The following is a 20,446-nucleotide window of genomic DNA, read 5'->3' as shown; positions in this document are numbered from 1 at the left end:
AGAACCTCTAGCCTCTAAGCTCATGGCCAGGGGTGAGCCAACGTTCTTCCTGCACTCCTGTCCCTTCTGCTCTCATTGTAGCAGCCTCAGGTCTCCAGTACTACCTTAGAGAAGAGACTGGTGGGGCAGGGAGCGCCTGGCTCTGAGGCACCAAGCCTCCACCCCTACTCCACAGAATGGCCAGGCACTCAGGAAGTAAAATTTAAGCTGTGTTACTGGATGGTGCCTGGCAAGGATGACGGGGCGGGGGTGGGAGGGGGGATGTTGTGCAGGTGATGAGTTTGCAGAGTCCTGTAGAGCTTAAGGACTGTCTGAAAGGGTGAATTTGTGATTCCTTTGGGGAGATGGTAAAGGAGAGAATAGGCAATCCCATCCCAAGTGACCAAACTTCTGACCCCTCTCCTCCTCCTCCCCATTTCTAAGTTTCTGCAAAGCCCTTCTTTAATAGCAAAACCAAATGGTGGCTGGAGGCACCTCTTCCCTGCTGGGATGGTCATGCTGGTGTTCCCTTTGTGGCAGGCTTGTGGAAGGGTCAGGCCAGTGGCAAGCAGCTATTCCCTGCTCAAATTCCTTTTGCTTGTAAAGTACCTACCAACTGCAGAGCTGGAGTGCCTCTTCTTAACTAACTTAATTAATCTTTAGGGGTTAATGATGCACAGACCATATTAATGAGAGACTATTATGGGGAATTTGTGGGCTTCCCCACTGTACCAACCTCTACCAAGCATGAAACTGCTTAAATTACAAATAAATAAAAAAATAAAAATTATACCCAATTACTTTGTCTCTCTTTGGCCAAACTAAGGTTTTGGTAGGAAAAACAGATCCCAGAATCTCCTGTTTTAAGGGGTGATATACAAAGAAATGCTAACTGCTTTTAGGGATGGTGAAAAAACATTTTGGGTCTCTTAATTATTTAGCTCAAAACTTTTAAGTAGATGAACAAAGAGATATTCTGTTGCTATGGAAATCAACTTTAATAGCCCTGTAGATTAATGTTCATGAGGGACCTGGGACTAGGATTTCTTAAAGTTTATGTACCCTTGACTCAACTGCCTTGTAGGTGTGGGCCTGGCGGCATGGGGGTCCTCTTCTCGATTTGCCCTAGAACCATTCCTGTCTTGCTTCTTTTCTTTCTAGGAAGTCCTGACTCCTTTGCCTTTTTGTATGTTTGTTTTGCTCCATACCCTTCATGCCTTACTTTACTTCTCTGGCCTCATTTCCCAAGACTTCCTTAAAAAATGTGCTCTTCTCTTCTTCCAGGCTTAGCTGAGGACTTGTGTTTTCTGCTAAACCTTCTGATGGAATTTGGATATGTTGTCCCCTCCAAAACTCATGTGGAAATTTGATCTCCAATGTGGCAGTGTTGGAAACTGATTGAGTCATGGGGGCAGATCCCTCATGAATGGATTAATGCTCTCCCTGGGGGAGGAGGGGGTAGTGAGTGAGTTCTCGCTCTGTTAGTTCCCTCGAGAGCTGATTGTTTAAAGGACCCTGGCACCTCCTTTCTCTCTCTCTTGCTTCCTCTCGCCATGTGATCTGCTCATACCCACCGGCAGCCTGCTATTTTCTGCCATGAGTAGAAACAGCCTGAGGCCCATGCCAGATGCAACTGCCCCAGAATTGTAAGCCAAATAAATCTCTCTTCTTTATAAATCACCCAGTCTCAGATATTCTGTTATAGCAACACAGAACGGACTAAAACACCTTCCTCATCACAACTGATTTTCCCCACTCTGGATGCCATCTGGACTCAGTGTTATCCATACCATAGATGACAAATTCAAGTGCTCATAGCGACAAGGCAGATACTGCCACTGAGTAAAGAGGGCCTGGGTGAGACAATAAGGAATGGTAAGGTCTGTGGTAAAGGGACTTTGTTAAATGCATGTAGCTGATCGTTGCTGTCAGGAATGCTGGCCCGGTGATTATTATCAAGGGAAGCTGAAACTTTCATTTTTCTGGTGAAAACTTTACGTTTCTACAAACACTTTTTAGTCCAAAACAAAGAGACAGGTTTTCCTGGAGCCTAGCTTTGGCCCAAGAGCTACCAGTTTGCAACTCCTGGTCTGCCATCACAGGCTGCTTGCTATATGAGAGCCTTCGGCTGTAGTTATTTGGTTGAGAGTCTTATCTGACCAGTAGGTTGTAAACTACTTCAGGTCACAGACTAGGTCTTATCCTAATTTGTATCAGAATCTATCTATCACAGTGCAGTATACATTGTAGACACTCAGTAGATATTTGTTGGGTGCTAGAGGAAAAAGACAGACCTGTACTCAGATTAACCACAGACCAGGGTGAGATGTGTGAACTGTTAAGGTAGAGAAGCACATGTAAGACCTTATAGGATTACAGAGGCAGGGATGAGTGACTTCTTCCTAGTCTTAGGCATTAGAATTCAGAGGCCCATGCTGATTAGTATAGTGATTTTAAGGAGTAAAAATAAGCAGTGACTCTGGATCCTTATTTGGCTGGTGTGGATTATCTCTTCTTTTGAGTTACCTGGTAGGCCTCCTTCATTTGCATAAAGAATGGTCTATATGACATTTTCAAAAATGTAAATAGTTGTGGCTCATTACTGACTTTCTGAAATAAAGCCAAAAACTTACAAAATGAGCTGTATATATCATATTGAGATCCAAGTGATTTTTCATTTGATTATTTGCAGAGTGTGTTTCTTTGCCAAGCCTCAGTGTAGGGAATGCTTGGCTGCTGAGCTTACTGAAAAGAGATGGCAGCCAGGACGAACCTTTTCCTGAGCAGGAACCCTAGGAGAAGGTGCCAGAGAAACAATTCCAGTTTAAGGTGCAATTTTATCATTCTTAATATAAGCCTTTAATGTGTATTATCAGGATGTTCAGTTGTGGTTTTTGGTTAACGAGGGGAAAGCATCACAACGGAAAGATAAGGCCATCTGATATTCTTGGATTTAAAAAAAAAAACTCTTACTCTCATAAAACCTTACGATATGGGTCTAGGGAACACAGTGTGGTGATTTCATGGGAACTTGATGTTTACTACATGTAATTGCTGAGAAGGTAAAAATGCAGCAGAAACAGCCTTAAACGCTTAAGGGATTAAATAACTTTAACACGTCGTATGTTTTTTCTTACTTGCGCCTCTTGAAATCTTGAAAAGACCCATCACTTTTTCCCGGTTAGTCCTAAGCAGGCAATTCCTTTTTAATGGGGAGCAAACAGTGCAAGTTCTGAGGCTGAGAAAGAGATGGACAGCTGGAGCCCTCCATTTCCCGTGAAACAAGAGCCTCCCAGGCCGGTCCTGGGCACCCACTGGTGCTCAGAGGCCGGATCATTGGATGGCCAGATCATTGGATGGCCTCACACTTTTCTTTCCAGCTGTATTATTCCGTTTAGCAAACATCTGAAAGCTTAAAATATGCAAAATAGTGTGAGGTTCAGGAGTCCAGACAGGGTTGAGTAATGGCAAATAGGCTGGCCTGGAAACCAAACTGAATATGAAAACCTCATTCCTCCGAGAATGCTTGCCACAGAACTAGGACCAGATCTTCCACTTTGAATGATCATTCTATTAATTTTGAAAAACAGGACCAAACCATGCCTGTGCTGCTCTTTGTAACAAGAGACTTTGCCTGTGTAGTCAGTGGTCAATGAGCAGTGCTTGCTTTTGGCAGTGAAGTGCTAATGATGTTGCTTAAGGAAGTGGACTTATCTCCTTACCACAGCTTACTCAAAAGTAAACCGAACTTTTTATCTTTCAGCTTCTAAGGAGTCAATGAATTATTGTTCGCCAGCTTTGGATAGCATTTGCCAAGTTTATAATATGTGGTTCTGATTGTAATCCAGGAAGGTGCTGGTCAGATTATATAAATTCTGATTAAGCCTATAAAATTACTGTCAGAGGGCAGTTTTTATTAGGAGTATCTTCCTAGCAGCATGAATTTTCAAAGGCTCTTTCCCTTATTGGGATGATTAAGAACTTTGTGTGCCTGAAGGACTTACTAGTGTCCACATTTTTCAATAAAGCTCTTAATTTTTGGGAAACTCAGACTTATTTTTAAAATCCAAGTTTCTTCTGCAGGTACCATTTCACTTGTAGTATTTGTTAATTATTGCATGATTTAGAAATATTTGTTGATTACTTTATGATTTAGGTAGAGGACAATTTAATAGAAATTTCAGTGGTGATGGAAATGTCTTCTCTCTGCATCATGCAGTATACTAGCTGTTAGCCACGTGTGACTGTTGAACACTTGAAATATGGCTCAAGTAACCAAAGAACTGAATTCTTAATTTTGTGTAATTTAAAACATTAGTTTAAATTTTTTTTAAAAATTTGTTTTATAACATAGTTGATTGTACATATCTGTGGGGTACAGAGTTGAATATCATTACCTGTGTGTAATATGTGATGCTCAAATCAGGATAATTAATATATTCAACAATGTACAGTGTAATCGTTTTTCATGGCCCTTCACCAATTCCTCTCTTACTCCCCCCCGCCCCCCACCTCTGGTAACCTCAGTTCTGTTCTCTCCTTTTGAAAGTTCAATGTGTTATTGTGAAAATTAGTTTAAATATAAATGTAAGTAGCCACATGGCTAGTGGCTACTGAATTGGACAGCACAGGCCTAGATAGTGGTGGGGATTTCTCAGCCCTTTAAAGACTTTAGCTCTTCAAATTCTGTGGGGTCAGGGTAGGGGGTCTTGTCAAGAAACATGCTCAGCGAGCAGATGGTTGTTGTGCACTGTTAAGCAGTTTGATTTTCAGACACACCTGGGTAAAATTTGAGCCATTCTGTGCAGAGGTGCCTCTTGTGTGTTCTGCAAATGGTGGGCCGCACGGTCATCTTTCAGCAGATTAGCTGAGAGAATATCTATGGCTGGGCTCAATTGTTTGAAGATCTGCACACCCTTTGTGCAAGAACAGGGAAAATTTGTGTTATGACAATGGCTGACAAAATGTTTAATGAAAGCTGCAATTGGCAGTAACTAAATTCCCTGAGGTTTCTTTCCTCTCTTCTTTGCTACTGAAAGGTGCAAAAATGCTTTTGACAGCATCTGTCCTGCTGACAGATGAATTGTTTTGACAGGAGAATCTGAAACCTTCAGCTGAAGACACATTCAGATGTCAGGCCTGTTAAGGGGCAATCATGTTCGTAGAAATAAGTGAGATGCTTTAGATTTGTGTGCATGTCAGCTGCCACCTGAAAGAAAGGCCTCATTAAAAATTTCTCACTGATTAACCCTTTGTTTGTTCTTGGGCTCCAAGATGAGACTTCAGACCCCTTTCTGTAGAGCTCTTGGGCTGAGTAAGCATATTCTCTTAATCATTGAGAAATTAGTATTGTCAGTAAGCATAGCAATCAAAAGGTCAAAAAAAAAAAAAACTTTGTTTAAAAATTTGGAAAAAAATACACCAATATTCACAGCATCGTTATTCACAATAGCCAAAGGTAGAAACAACCCAAATATCTGTCAGTAGATAAATACCAAAAGGTGGTCTATACATACAATAGAAATTATTCAGCCTTAAAAAGAAATGAAGTTCTGATGCATGCAACAAAATGGATAAATCATGAAGACATTATGTTACGGCCAGTCACAAAAGTACAAATTTTACATGATCCTGTATGGTGTGAGGTACCTAAAGTGGTCAAATTTATAGAGACAGAAGCAGAATGGTGCCTGCCAGGGGGTTGGGGCAGAGGGGAATGGAGAGTTAATGTTTAATGAGTACAGAGTTTCAGTTTAGGATGTTGAGAAAGTTCTTGAGATGGATGGTGGTGACGATTGCACAACACTGTGTGCTTAATGTCACTGAATGGTACACTTAAAAATAATCAGAATGGTAAATTTTATGTTATGTATATTTTACCACAATAAAAAAAAATTATGCTGGGAGTTTGTCTCTCTTAAATGGGCCAAAAAGAAAGTGTCTCTGAGGATTATGTTAACATTATGCTCATCAGAATATAGTAAATATGGGCTGGCTGGTTAGCTCACATGGTTAGAGGGTGGTGCTGATAAAAGCAAGGTCATGGATGCAGATCCCTGTACTGGCCAGCCACCAAAAAAAAAAAAAAATATTTAGTAAATGTTTTCCTCATTTTCTGATGAAGCAATTGAGGATACGCAGCTTGTTCTGGATTTTGGGACCACTTATTTCTCAGACTTCAAAGCTAGGGCAGCTGTGTGTCCAGAGCAGAAACGGTTCCAAGGGATGTAAACTTTGATGGCTTTCTTCTCTTTGTATTGCCAATAGGTTCTCTGAGAGGAGAATTACCCTTTAGAGGCAGTCCCTTGACACTTGTTTGTGGATACGTGGCTTTTCTAGTTCATTGAAACTTGAAAAGTCACTGCATCCAGGCTGACCCAGTGAGAGCTTAAATTTCCGAGTAAAAGTCTCTTTACCATTGCTGCTACTTGCTGGCATCTTAGCATTACCTCCTGACACTGCTAAGCTTCTTGGTAATACTGACTTTTAGAAGGCCCTTTTCTTGAGTAGCCCCACCTAAAAAGGAGTATTTGTACATTTCTGAAATTTCAGTAAATTTTGTCTGCTCTTTAAGGGAAAGACAAACCAAAGAGTGTCGTGACTTAAAATGGTTTTGTTCTAAGTTGCAGAAGAGTATGGATACTTGCTGGGTGGGAAATGAGGGAAGTGATTTTGTTTCAAAATGGAGCCATCAGTTAATTGCATAAAACTCAGTGAGCTCCAGCTGCACCCTGGCCACTCGTGTAAACCAGAAACTGTTCATTCACTTTGAACCTTAATAGCCACAAGAGTCGGTGGCCTGGATTAGGGACAAAAACCAGTGGTCCTCAGGCCAAATATGGCCTGCAGATATATTTTGTTTGGCGCATTCATAATTACTCTTCTACTTTTTTGTTGTTAAGAACTGAAAAGATTTCACATAAGAATTCAGATTTTGAGCTTCTCTGGAAAACAGATTAGTCTGCACTGGCCCTTATTGCTGGAGTGAATGCCCCTTTAGGTGGTGGACAGGCCTTGTCCACACTAGAGAGGGTCACCAGCTGCTTGTTTGTCCTTCTAGTCTCTTCCTTTGTGGTTTCTGAGAGTCTGTGTCTAATGTATGCTTCAGGTCAACAAGGCCCATTACCTATGATTATGTAAAAGTTGTGGTCACTGTAAACTTACATTACACCCAGGAACAATATTCCCATCCACCTTTTTATGATAATCAGCTGAAAACAGAAGAAAATTTCAACTCTGTCCAGTCCTTTTTCTGATATGGGGGAATTCTCTCAATTTGGAGATTTTCTTTCCCAAATCTAACCTGTTGATTTCTATGTACCCATTAGCAAATACCCCCAAGCACACACTTGACTTGAAAATGTGGTTTAAAAAATTATCACCTTCAGTCTTTATGGTAACATAATCTCTGGACAAATTGCTTTTAATTCAGGCTGTGCCAGGAACACAGATGTAGCATTAGTTTCAAGTGTAGTTTGACTTTTATTTAGATGAATGCCTTTGCGTTCACAGTGAAATGGCTATCAGCTCTAGGTTAGTATTGATTGAAATGTCTCTGGAGTGAGTTTAAAAGATAGTTGCCACCCATGTGACACTTTAAGAGACAGACTTTAAATTCATGATTAGCAGTACTGTTAATTGGCAGTAATGTCAATGGAATTAATAGCTGAGATGAAAAATGTTAACCTCTTCAGCATACACAAGGCTTGGTAGTCTTTGGCAGGGAGCAAGAATACAGTGCAAAATAAGAAGTTAGGGCCCATTTGGATCACATCTATGTGGCTTTAGTTCCTGAAGGATTAAGCTGGTCTGGGTTGAGGTCATGATCAGGGAAGCTCAGCTGACCAAATATTGCCTGGTTTGCTCTTTGTTTGTACCAAAGGGTATAGCTGGGTGAAGAAGGGGAGAGAGATGTAATTCTGAATAATTGAGACAGATGCCATCATCTTCCCTGCCTGTGGTTAATACCAGTGTAAATTTCCAACAAATGTCTCCTTTCTCCTGCATGACTATCACTTCCAGTATTTATTCATTGATGTAGGAATACTGTGTTCATAAATAGTCTTATGATTCAGGTTCGCTTTCTGAACAGTCACTTGAACTTTGAATATACATCTGAACAATTTTTAGTCTTAAGTTCTTGTTTAGACCAAGGTTTCTCAGTCTCCAAATACCAGTATTGACATTTAGGACTGCACAGTTCTCTGTTATGGTGGCTGCTTGTGCACAGTAGGATGTTTAACAGCATCATTGGCTTTTACCCATCAGATGCCAAACCAAAAATGTGTCCAGACATTGTCAAATGTCCCCAGGGGGGGCAAAGTCTGGTTGAGAACCACTGGTTTAGTCAATGCACCCCCTCCCCCCATTTCCTTTACCTTTGCTTGATGTTGCTGCTTTAGTAAAACATTAATTTAAAAAAAAAAAGCCATTAGGAATAGCCTTGGCCTTGATATAGTGCAAAGAATTCGGACCACGACACTTTAACGTGGATAGAGAACTGCTTCACCTTAGAATTTCTTTAAAAGTTGCTAAGTAGTGGAATGGAAGAATGGAATTGGTTGAAACGCATTTGGGTTTAGCCAACCTCAGGTGATTTGGATTTTCACAGTGTTGCTTTGAGAGCCTTGTTTATGGATGCAAGTGGGGAGGAGGTTTATCTGTAAATCTCAGTATCAGTAAGGTTACTTAAGTAATGCACAAGATAGGGACAATTATGAGGAGAGGGCTTGGATTTTTGTGGAGCACGAGGGGAGAAGATTCTGGAATCATGGGCGTAATGCCAAGTGTTGATTCAGTTTTTTTTCTCTCTCCCTTTACCAGAAACCTGAGTTACAACAAACTCTCTGAGATTGACCCTGCTGGTTTTGAGGACGTGCCGAATCTACAGGAAGTGTGAGTCTTCCCCCAAACCTCTGGGGGTGGAGGGATGGATAACTCTTTGGGAAAATCCACTCATACTGCAGCATCGCTCACTCCCCTGGATTAGCAGTCTAAACTTGTGGGAAGGAACATTTGTGTACAGACTGTATAATTTGTGTGACAAATTGTACTACTTACTTAGCTCTCCTTTATCACAGTCCCTCCCTCCTTTCTAGGTTGTCCTTGAAGGGCATGTCACAATCCAGTAGGCACAGAGTTACTGGAAGTCACAGGTACCCAGTGGGTGTATAGGAGAGTCCCCTCCCTTGTGGCCTGATTGGGGAAACATACCTGGGCTGGTGCTTTCTCACACCTAGGCTGGTGCTTTCTCTCCCAGAGAGGGAGAGCAGCCATCCTACTCAACAGTGGTGTATGATGCCAGCCCACCCTCTCTGTCTCCCAGGAAACAAAGGTGTAGAAGAACAGACAACAGAAGCTTACCTTTTTCTCCACTTCCAAACAGAGCATTACTGCCTGTAGAACTCCAGCCTTGCTGCCTCCTCAGTCTTGTCATCTTTTTAATGTAAAGAATTCTGCTTTTGACATGGATGTTAGGGTTATCAGGAGTTTTAGCTCCATAGGGACTTTATAGGAACTTTTATATAAGTCATGCATACACACTACAGAAAAATTGGCTACTATTGAAATGTGTGAAGACTAATGAAAATCACCGGGCATAACCATTGTGAACACTTAGTGAAAAATGTATGCCTATACATACATAATTTTAGGATCAAACTGTGCGTTGTGGTTTTATATCTGTCTTTCCTACTTATTCTTAGATTTTTTAATACTTTATCATGTAAATTAACATTTTTTGAATGACCTGTTTTAATTTTTATGCAAAACTACTACACATGGATGTTCCATAAATCATTTACCCAGTGCTTCTATTAGTCACTATTTTTATTAGACATTATGAGGTGATTTCTTTACACATTTTTGTTATAAGTAACTGACAAAAGTCCTGTTATTTTTTAATTCCATTACTGAGGGCTTATCTAAAGAAAATCTAATTTCATTAGCCTGGTGCAGTTTGCAAAATACTTGCATTCCCTACCCCCACCTCCAAATTCACCAAATTGGTGTGTATGATTTCCATGTCTGTTTAAAACAGGTTTTGACTTCCTAAGTTAAAGGGATGTCAGAGTTGGAAGGGGCTCTGTAATACTTTGTCCAAGACCCTGAGTTTCCCATGAGGTCAATCAGCCAGTGACAGGGGAAAGGAAGTTAGGGCTGCCATGACAAATACCACAGGCTGGGTGGATTACACAACAGAAATTTATTTTCTCATAGTTCTGGAGGCTGGAAGGCCAAGGTCAAGGTGTCAGTAGGGGTGGTTTCCTCCGAGTCCTCTCTCCTGGGCTTGTAAATGGCGCCCCCCTCACTGTGTCTCACATGGTCTTTCCTCTGTGTGTTATGTGCATATTTTCTCTCCTTAAACAGACACTAGTCATATTGCATGAGGGCCCATCCATATGACCTCATTTAACCTTAATCACCTCTTCAAAGGCCCTATCTCCAACTATAGTCACATTCTGAAGTACTGGGTGTTGAGTTTCAACATGAATTTCAACACAATTCAGCCAATCATAGTCACTCAAGATGATAAACCCAGTTAGTCCATCATGGAGCCGGTTGGGTTCATAAGCCAGTGTTTTCCTCAGATCCAAGCTGTCTTTAATGCTTGTGGTTAAAATATATTCAAATTTTGTATAAGTCTCAAAGTTTAGTGGTTTTTTTCAGAACTGGACAAAATTGGAGTTGGGGTGTTTCCTCTGGCATCATTGAGGCTTTCATTGAACACATGCTTGAGCACCTGCTCTGTGCTGCTCTGCTCTGGGGGGAACAGGAGTGAATGTGCCACACAGACAGGGCTGGGACTAGGGGAGAGCAAGTGAGGCACCTGCCTCCACATAGAATTTATGGGGGGCTGAAAACTCAGCAGTCAAGATAAAGGATATTTTGATGCAGTATGGAAAAATATCAAAATGAATGCAAAAAAAAAAAAAATGAGCAAAATATCACAAGTTTAAATCAAGACGGGATCAGTATTACTGATTCTTTTCCTTTTGCCTCAGGTTTCGTAATGGCCTGACATGGCACTGTTGCTGATCCTGTCTTGATTTAAACTTTTGATATTTTGTTCATTGTGAATTTTGTTCTCCACTCATTTTCATATTTTAAAAATATTGCATTAATATATTCTTTGTCCTGATTAGTGAGTCTTTTGGAAGCTCCTTAAATTTTGTGGCCCTCCTCATGCATTCGCAGCCCTGCAGACAAACCTCTCCTCTCCCAGAGCTTACCTTAAGTTAGGGGAAGCCATGCGCTAAACAGGGAAACCAGTAAGACCTACTGGTGGTAAGTGTTATGGGAAAATAGGACAGGGTTATGTGAGAGCTCTTTCTTTCTTTTTTTCTGAAAATAATTCTGGAGGCATGATAATGGAGATGGGTGGTCAGGAAGGTCATGATTGAGCTCGTGGGAATGATGTCCTCAGGGAAGACTGCAGGAACGAGAGCCTCAAGGAAGGATCTGGCTGAGGGCCATTGTGCCTGGTGTGCGTGGAGGGAGGGTTGTGTGGCCAGAGCCTGGATCCTTTAGACCTGGGGACCGGGGTAGATTATATTTTCATCCATCATTGAACTCCTATCAGTTGGGGGTGTGATAGGTACTATGGTGAACATTTTCAGTGTGTTGTCTCTAGCTCCCTTGTTCCACTTGCTCCTTGCCCAGACAGGCTTTCAACTTTCATTTGCTTTGGCTCCCTTGACCTCATCTGTAGTCCCCTTCTACTTGGCACTTCTTAGAGTTTGTGCCCCACCCAGTTCTAGAACTGAGAACATCTGACTTCCACCCATCCTTTACTGGAGATGCTGGTGATGTCTTAGAAATACATTTCTGGGCCGAGCCCGTGGCGCACTCGGGAGAGTGCAGCGCTTGGGAGCGCGGCGACGCTCCCGCCGCGGGTTCGGATCCTATATAGGAATGGCCTGGTGCACTCACTGGCTGAGTACCGGTCACGAAAAAGACAAAAAAAAAAAAAAAAAAAAAGAAATACATTTCTCACTTAAAGACAGTCATAATAATTATAGTAGCACTGTGCTAGTAAGCCTTCGGGGAATACGACCTCATCTAACCCTCACACCAACTCTGTGATGTAAGAGATTTTCTTTACTTAACAAGAATTTTCTTCACTTTACAGAGGAAGAAACGAAGCTCTGGGAGGTTAAAAAAGCTTGCACAGTGTCACATGGTTGGTAAAGCTTAGAGTTGAACTCAAATCCGTGTGATTCCAGAACCTGTGCATTTAACTCTGAGCTGCACTACCTTAAATTCCCACTTCCCTCATCTTAACCTCAGCATTCAATTGAAGTTTAAAAAAAGACACAGGGGCCGGCCTGTGGCTCACTCGGGAGAGTGCGGTGCTGATAACACCAAGGCCCCGGGTTCGGATCCCATATACGGATGGCCGGTTCGCTCACTGGCTGAGCGTGGTGCTGACAACACCAAGTCAAGGGTTAAGATCCCCTTACCGGTCATCTTTTTAAAAAAAAAAAAAAAAAAAAAAAAAGACACAGGAAACCCAGCATTTCTCTCCCTGCTTCACTGTTTGTACACGTCTTCTCTTTGTGAGTAGAGTCTTCCCTCTTATTCCCCCAGACCCCTTTTCCAGACCCACACTGTCCTTCAAGCCTGCCCTCCCCGCCACACACACACACACCAACACACACACACCACCACCACTCCCCGCCAGCCACCCCACCCTCGCCTTTTTCTCCCTTCCCTGAACGTCTGTTGCCTTTCTAGGTGGCGTGATGCCCCTAGCCCCATCCTGTGCTCTTTCTGTTTTGTGTGTGAATTCTCTCCTTCCTGCTGCCATTGCACTCATGAAGGTTGACCATAAGCTAGCCATTATGCTAAACACTATACTTCTTATCACGTCCACCTGTTTCACACAGCTGAAGGAAGCGAGGCATGGGATTTAGCTTAAATTGCACAGGTAGCAAGTGGTAGAACTGGGCGCATGTCCACAATCTAACTTCTGGTCCACGTTCTCTGTGGCAGCACTCCTTTCCTGAGTGTGGGAGTTGAAAGACAGAAGTCATATCTTGTATTACAGTGTGGTGTAATGGGGAAAACGTTCTTTCTGGCAGCAACTGACCTGGGTTTGAGTTTTGGTTCTGCCCCTGACAGTGTCTGTGTCCCTTGACAAGTTACTTAGCTCATCCATGTTTCCTTTCCCTCTTCTGTAGCATTGTCATAATAACACATTTATCAGTATTGTTGTAGTTATTAATTAAAGATGATGTATAGGGCCTTGCACATGGGAAGGGCTCATTGAGTGTTATTTCCCATCTCTTCTGCTACCTTTGGAATTGCACAGCCCCCCTGGCTGGGTGCATTGTTTAGATACAAATGCTTGAGGGCGGACAGGTTAAACCTGTTGCCACTGTGACCACCTTTTGTCCCTGGCATCACTCCCTGTCTTGTGGGATGCATGAGACTAATTTAGGGGTGCCCAGAGCAGCAGAACTTCTCACTGGTAAAGATCTGGGTGTTTCCCTAAGGGAATTCTAATACGTTGTGGAGATAGAAAGAGGCTGTCAGGAGTGAGGGGTGGGGAGGTAGGGAACAATACTGAAAAGAAGAAAAAAGTCATAGTTGACACACTATTGCTACAGAACTAACTGGGCTTGAGTGTTTCTCAGGAGCTGTCAATTCTCCCAACCCTGCAGAGCCTTCAGATTCTGGAAACCTCAGTGAGAGGGAACCGCAGACTTGCAAAACAGCAGGCGGTGGTTTAGCCATGGTTTTATTTTGGAGGCCCCAGAACCACATAATATTATGGGCCGGTTGGAGAGGGAAGGCAAACCCTTCTCAGGCCCCTGGAGGACACGAGGATACTTGTGCAGCTGCTTCCAAGCCACACGGTCTGCACTGCCCACAGCCCTGAGGAAAGCCCACCAGGGAGTGCCTGCAGCCCAGGTCCTGGACGGCAAGGCTCCTCTACTAATAAGAGGGGCTATTTATACAGTCGTCTATAGAAACTGTACTCGGATCACATTACTGCTGCCTGGCCCGTAAGTGCTTGCCAGGGCCACTGACCTAAAATGTTCCTGAAGGCAGTGAAGAAGCATGGAGTTTGCCCTGCCGTTGGGCACTTATGGTTTCCCCTCCTCTGTCTCGGGCTGCTGCTTCCCCCAAAGTGTGTGTGTGTGCACTCTCCTGTGTGTGTGCGTGTTGGTGGTATGTTCAAGGGAAGGTGAAATAACGAGGGTGCCTTTTGAGCACTGCATTTTGGCTTTGAATTACTACCACCTGTTAAGCATTTCCTAGGTATCTGGCTATATCATAAGCTCTTAGGTTTAATTATTTCAGCTGGATCCTGCCAAAACCCTACGAAGCTGGACTTGTTTTATTTACACTTTTCAGAAGAGAAAACTAAGATACAGCAAGGTTATTGAATATTTGCTGAAGGTTATTTGATTGGAAAAGGGCGAAATTGGAGTTGAGTGAACCCAGGTCTGTCTGATTTCAAAATCCAAGCTGTAGAATCCCCTCCTAAAATCCCTGCTCTGCCGGTCTGTAACTATGCCTCAGTTTCTTCTTTTAAGGTGGGGTGATAATTTAGTATTTTCCTCAAAAGGTTGGCATATTATCCAGTGAGAAGTTGCACATAGAGAATTTAGGACTGAGCCCAGCTGATAGTAAGTGTTCAGCCTTTTTATTGTTTATGTTATTGTTTGAAATTGCTGATTTAAAGTAACTATATCCTATTTCATTATACTAAAATACCTTTATCTGGCCATCGGGTATAGAAGCTATAATATATCATTAAGTCTTGCCAAAGCATGATTTAGTATGCATTATTCTCAAGTAACTAAAGCATAATAAAGTTTTTGATTAAGTGGCTCTGACCCCAAAACCTGTGCTCCTACCTGCTACTGATGGCTTACTCCCTTTTAAGAAACAAAACCAACAGAAGTTCCAACCCCCTGCCCAACTTTGATTGTTATTAATTGCAGTACTGTCTGTATTTGGAAGCAACCAAAACCAACCACTGTGTCTGCCAATAGCGACTAGCTAAATAAATTGTGGCTCATTCATACCAGCAGAAGACTTCTGTGCAGCTGGTTCAAAGAATTGTGGAGATCTCCAACATAAATTACTAAGGGAAACAGTGGTCAGCACAGTCTGTATAGTACACATGCATTTGCATACAAGTAAAATATGTGTGTTTCTTTAGTAGCCAGCAGCGGGAGCTTCAGAGGACGGCCAGAGGACGGAAGTGCAAGGAAGCTTATTTTTAACTATATATTCCTTGTATTCTTTTTTGAAATAATTTGAAATTTTTACTGATTTTACTGTGTGCTTATATCAGATATTCAATAAATAGATAAATAAATATGGCAAGAAAATGCACGGTAACCCAAAATTACTCCTTGGGTTGGTTTTACATTTTGTTTGTTGAAGGCAAATTTGATTAAGATAATGACAAGGGTGAGGATAACGATGTATTGCGAAATGCCCTTTTTAACTTTTGCATCTCCTAAAATATGAAACTTCCTTTAACCAAGCCAAGTAAATGGAAGTTTTGAGAGAAAGCCAAGAGACAAGAAAGTCCTAGTCCCAGCTGACCTTACGGGTTGAGTCGGGAAAGGTCCCACCTCCAGGTTCTGCCCTGGGGTCAGGCAATCCGTGCAGCCCCATTTACCTTCTTACACCTTCTGCAGCTCCCAAGTGGGTCGTCATTCGTGGTCTGATGCATCTGAGGCACTTCTTGGTCCTGAGTCATCAGGAAAAGGTTTAGTTATAGAAGCTAACCATTTCAGAAAGATTTTTAGGGCCTTGGATGGAAGTAAATTATGGAAGGTGAGGGCCGAGCCCGTGGCGCACTCGGTAGAGTGCGGCGCTGGGAGCGCGGTGATGCTTCCGCCGCGGGTTCGGATCCTATATAGGAATGACCGGTGCACTCACTGGCTGAGTGCCGGTCACGAAAACGACAAAAAAAAAAAAAATTGGGGGGAAGGCGATGTGGGGGGTGGTAAATTTTGGGGTGTGTGTGGAGGGCAGGGTGTGAGGGGTAGAAGACTGTGCAACCCTAGATAGTCAAAAGATTTCATCAGACACAATCCTTAATTCCTAAAATTTCCTTATTCGTGGAGACTTTGCCAAACTTCCCAAGTGCCTTTTCCCTCAAAGCTCCAGCTGTGCTATTTTTGACCAGTCTCTATTTCAGTCTGGCAAGAAGTTCTTCGTGTTTCAGAGTGTGAGTTTGGCCTCTCTTGCCTTCTGAGGATAGTATTCCTGTTTCAACAGGGGACAGAGCAAACAAAGGAAAAGCCAGGAGTGGTGGGGCTGACAGACTGACTGCTCACCAGTGGTGCTCTTTAAAGTAGAATGATGTAGAAGTAAGCTAGCTGCGTAGCTCCTCTCCCTTGGGCTCCGACTGTCCTCTTTCTAAGTCCAGCAGCCCTGTTGAGATTAGAGCCTGCTATTTCTACTGAGCCTGTTGACCGCAAGCTGCTCATGGAGACACACACGTCCCCTTAATCGTCAGCACCGGTCCTCTGCCCCTGTATACTCCACTTCCAGTGGCTCTGTCGAGGTTTGTAATATTATTATGCCTCCTTTCCTGGTTCACTTATTTCTGTGAAATTGGGTAGAGCAGTTTGTCACATGCACAGTAAGGCTGGCCTTGAGACCAATCTCATCAGCCAAAATCCCCCTGCACAAAAGCCCCATACTCTTGGTTTCTGGTTTAAGATCAAGTTGGATAGTAGGCAGGCTGGAAAACAACGCGATGTGACCTGAGGGATTACGAACTTTCTGGCTTGTCCTGTGCCTGCTAGCCTTTTAGCTGGTCACTCCCTTCTGCTTTGCAGTCATACTTTGTTCAGCTCTTGTCTGTTTTCTCACAAGTTGTGTGACCTTGGGCGAGTTGCTTAAACTGACTTAGAGAACTTTCCTGTAACGTAGAGAATAGTAGTAGTACCTGGCACCTAGCTCAATGTCCTCATGATGACGAAATTACATAATGCATGTAAAAGTTTTGCTGTCATTATAAAGAAATAGAGGGGAATGGTTAAGAACCTAGACTTTGGGGCTAGACCCCCTGGGCCGCTGCCACTTACTACTGGTGACTTTGGTCAAGTTACTTAACGTCTCAGTGTTTTAGTTTCCGCATTGGTGCAGTGGAAATGTTCCTGGGACCTACGTCCTACTACCTGTACTGGAAAGCTCTCAGGGCCATGCCTGGCACATAGTGAGTTACCTGCTGCTGCTGCTATTACCACCATCATCCACTGTGTTTTAGAATAAATCTCTAAGAAATGAGGAGTTCTTAGGCAAGCTGTCTTGTAGGCAGCAGGCTCTTGACCTTAGTTTTTCTTGTTCTGATAAAACCTGAGGATTTCTTCTAGTAATACGTGCATTGATAGGTACTAGGAAAATTTATTAGAGATTAAGACTGATGAAGAGTTTTCAGTATTCCTGCACCACAGTGGGAAATGGATCACAGTAGGGTTAGAGGAGATAAAAGGGAAAGCAGAAACAATCTGATTTAGGGGGCCATCAGATAAGAGACTGTTAAAGTAATTAATTGTCTATTTCAGCACACAAACAAGGGCCCTTTAAGTGGAGAAAGGATTTGCCACATGATACAGGTCTGCTTTCTCTCTGCCAGATGCTTCAGCCATGAAGCAATTGAAACAGGCATTCTATGTCCCCCTGGCCCCGTAATTGCCAAGCTTCATCCCTAACTGGCTTTGGCACAGAAGATAGCAAATGGGATAATTCAAGGCCTGTATTTTTTCCTTTTCCTATTCATTTCTATAAAAGATGGCAGGCAACCAGATTATCCTGTTCAAGCGAATGCTAGCTGTGTACTTGTTTGAATACAGCTGTCATTTCAGTGGCCTTGTCTTCAAACAGCAACAGGGTGCTCTATGTAAGACATACCTCCCTTAAAAAATTGAGACTAATATAACCCAGTTTTATCCCCTTTGACTTTGCATCTCAAATACAATTTCTTTCCAGCCTGTCACCCGGCAGAAAGCCTGAAGTCTGTGCTTTGGGTTTCTTAAGGGTTTTTGGGCTCACTTTGCAAGTTTGATTTTGGATTCTCTTCCCAGATTTGGAAACACATATCCATGTAAGGAGGCCAGATTGCACAGCCTCTGGGGGCAGACTAGGCGAACTGTGTTCTGGTTCATGGGCTTCCCCTTCTACTAAGACACATTAACTATGGAAATAGAGATTTAGAGTGTTCAATTGGGAAGGGAGCTTGGAGAGCATCTCTTGTCTACAGAGAATTTTCAAAATGTCTGTGCAAAAGCATGTGTACATATGTCTATCTTCCTGGAAGATGCATCCAGAGGCTCATCAAGAGTCCAGAGAAGCTGGAACCGCCAATGGATGAGAGTCTCTGAGTACAGCTCCCTTGTTATTTCACAGATGAGGCATTGAAATAATTGGTCCCACATGTCACAAGCACCTCAGAACTCCATACCAGGGAGTGCGTGAGTCTCCGATTCTTTTTTTACACATGTTGGCCTTTGGCAAGGGCAGGACACTGTGTCCCAGACATGTAAAAACAGCCAGGAGGGAAAGGTCTTTCCTCCCCAAAGCCCACCAGCAGCGCCCTTGTTGATAGTCTTGGGGGCTCTTTTGTCTGAACCTGCATCTCGGCTGTTCTTGCTGTTCCCTTGTCTGTTAGTCTTGATTTCTGAGCTCATGGGAAGCTGGTGGAAGACAAGAGCATTTATTTCTAACCGTGGGTGTGATAAATGGTTAGTGTCTTTGACCTCATAGCACTTCTCCCTTTAAAAACTCACCTTTAAATTCTTTGTCTTTTATTCAGCATCATAATATATTCTTACTATGGCTAACTCAGCAGTGTTTTTTGATTTCCCTTGTACGTGTATGATTTCAAACTATGAATTTAAATGCTTTAAATGATTAATTTCTTTTTGTTGTTACAGGTACCTCAATAATAATGAGTTGACGGCCATTCCATCTTTGGGTGCAGCTTCATTGCAGGTCGTCTCTCTCTTCCTGTAAGTGGTGCTATTTGGGGGCCCTGGCTGTGTGGGGAGGATGTGGTGTTATCTTGCTGATACTTGGTGGCAGGAGGACTTGTGTTCATGTGCTTTCTGGTGAAGAATGGCCTTTCTTCTTGTAGCCCTAATGACTGTGATAATTACCTTACTTGTTGCTTTGGGGTTTGTAGAATTAAAAGCTGGACGTTTTCCCTTGTCTCTAATTTTGGGGGAAATAGGTCTTTTTTATTGCCTAGAGATACACAGAACTGTATTTCTTGCTCCTGGTGGTTAAGCTACAACTTGGGTGAATAAACTGGAGTTAAAGGAAGCTGCATAAATTATAAGACAGTAAGCTCATCTTTGTGCCAGTGAATTTGGTAATGTAACTCAGTTTACTTTTATGGCTTTAAAAAAAGAAAGTGCCCCCAGGTGTCTAAAATCAGCGTAGAAGTAAAAAATTAGTTGTTGTGGTCAAGTGTTAGACAAAATGCAACCTGTTTATTATAGATAACACACTGGAAATGGAAAAGGGTATAAAGGGTCTTAACTAAAAATGGAAGGGAGGAAGCCATGGGAGATGTTAAAAGCTTTCGCTGGAGAATTAAGCACTTGGACTTACCCCTATTTCTTCAGCAGTCAGGTGGAGGTGCTTGCTTGTTTTAAACTCACTGAATTGTTTCCAGATATGCCAGCTGTGAGTCCCACAGTTTTCTCGACCAGATTTTATTGGTGCTTCCCCAGCAGAACACCTCCCTCTTCACACTGAATTTCCTGTTTCCACTCCAGCCCTTGCTTGTTCTTATTTTATATTGATTTTGCTGGTTTTATAATTTATTTGGTCACCTGTATGGATCTTTTTTCTCTCCGTGGAGCACGCTGAGCAGAGGGACTTGGCAGGAAGGTACTATTAATATGGTTGCTAGTGTAGTTTGCAGATCTCAGATTTTTCCTGGCAGCAGGACCTGTGTTCAGGAGGTGCTGTGTCCTTGTGAAACAAGGTATCTAGCCTTAACCCTTTTCAAGGGATTGTGGGGTTACAGGAGAGCCTGCGGAATATTTTGGCTTACTTTATTCTGGACAGATGATTTAATGTCTCTGACCCTCATTTTCCTTATTTACAAAATGCATTCCCGATCCACTTTATGCATAAGGAGAGTGAGGCCAAGGTTAAAGGGGAGTAGAATGTATATGAAGCTCCTGGCGTTGTATGTGAAACCTAGCATTTGACAGGTGTTGGCTGCTTCCGGTTGGTGGCTAGTTGTCACATAGCTCCATGGGCCTTGGCAAGATCTCACCTTTAGGGCCACAGGATTTGTGAGTCAGTCGTTGTTCCCATGAAGTGCCAGAGTGAAGGTTGTGGCCCTTTGTTCTCTTGATGGATAGGCAAGGGGTCTGACTTTCTTGTGCCTACTTGGGCTGTGTGCCCAGCATCTGGAAGGTGTTTAATTGCTGGTTAAATTAAATGAGTTAGGGGCCGAGCCCGTGGCGCACTTGGT

General features: G+C 42.8%; 1 protein-coding gene across 2 annotated transcripts in view; it reads left to right on the top strand.

Moving 5' to 3' along the window:
- LRIG1 (leucine rich repeats and immunoglobulin like domains 1) overlaps positions 1–20,446 on the top strand; it is a 116,637-nt gene that overhangs the window by 28,607 nt on the left and 67,584 nt on the right. For both annotated transcript variants that reach the window (XM_063113332.1, XM_063113331.1), the window contains exons 2-3: positions 8,803–8,874; positions 18,891–18,965. In XM_063113332.1, the coding sequence (XP_062969402.1) occupies positions 8,803–8,874; positions 18,891–18,965 (147 nt within the window). The remainder of the gene's footprint in view (positions 1–8,802; positions 8,875–18,890; positions 18,966–20,446) is intronic.

This window comes from Cynocephalus volans, chromosome 11 (genome assembly GCF_027409185.1).
Source record: "Cynocephalus volans isolate mCynVol1 chromosome 11, mCynVol1.pri, whole genome shotgun sequence".
NCBI classification, from domain to species: Eukaryota; Metazoa; Chordata; class Mammalia; order Dermoptera; family Cynocephalidae; genus Cynocephalus; species Cynocephalus volans.
This window is presented reverse-complemented; position numbering and strand designations above follow the sequence as displayed.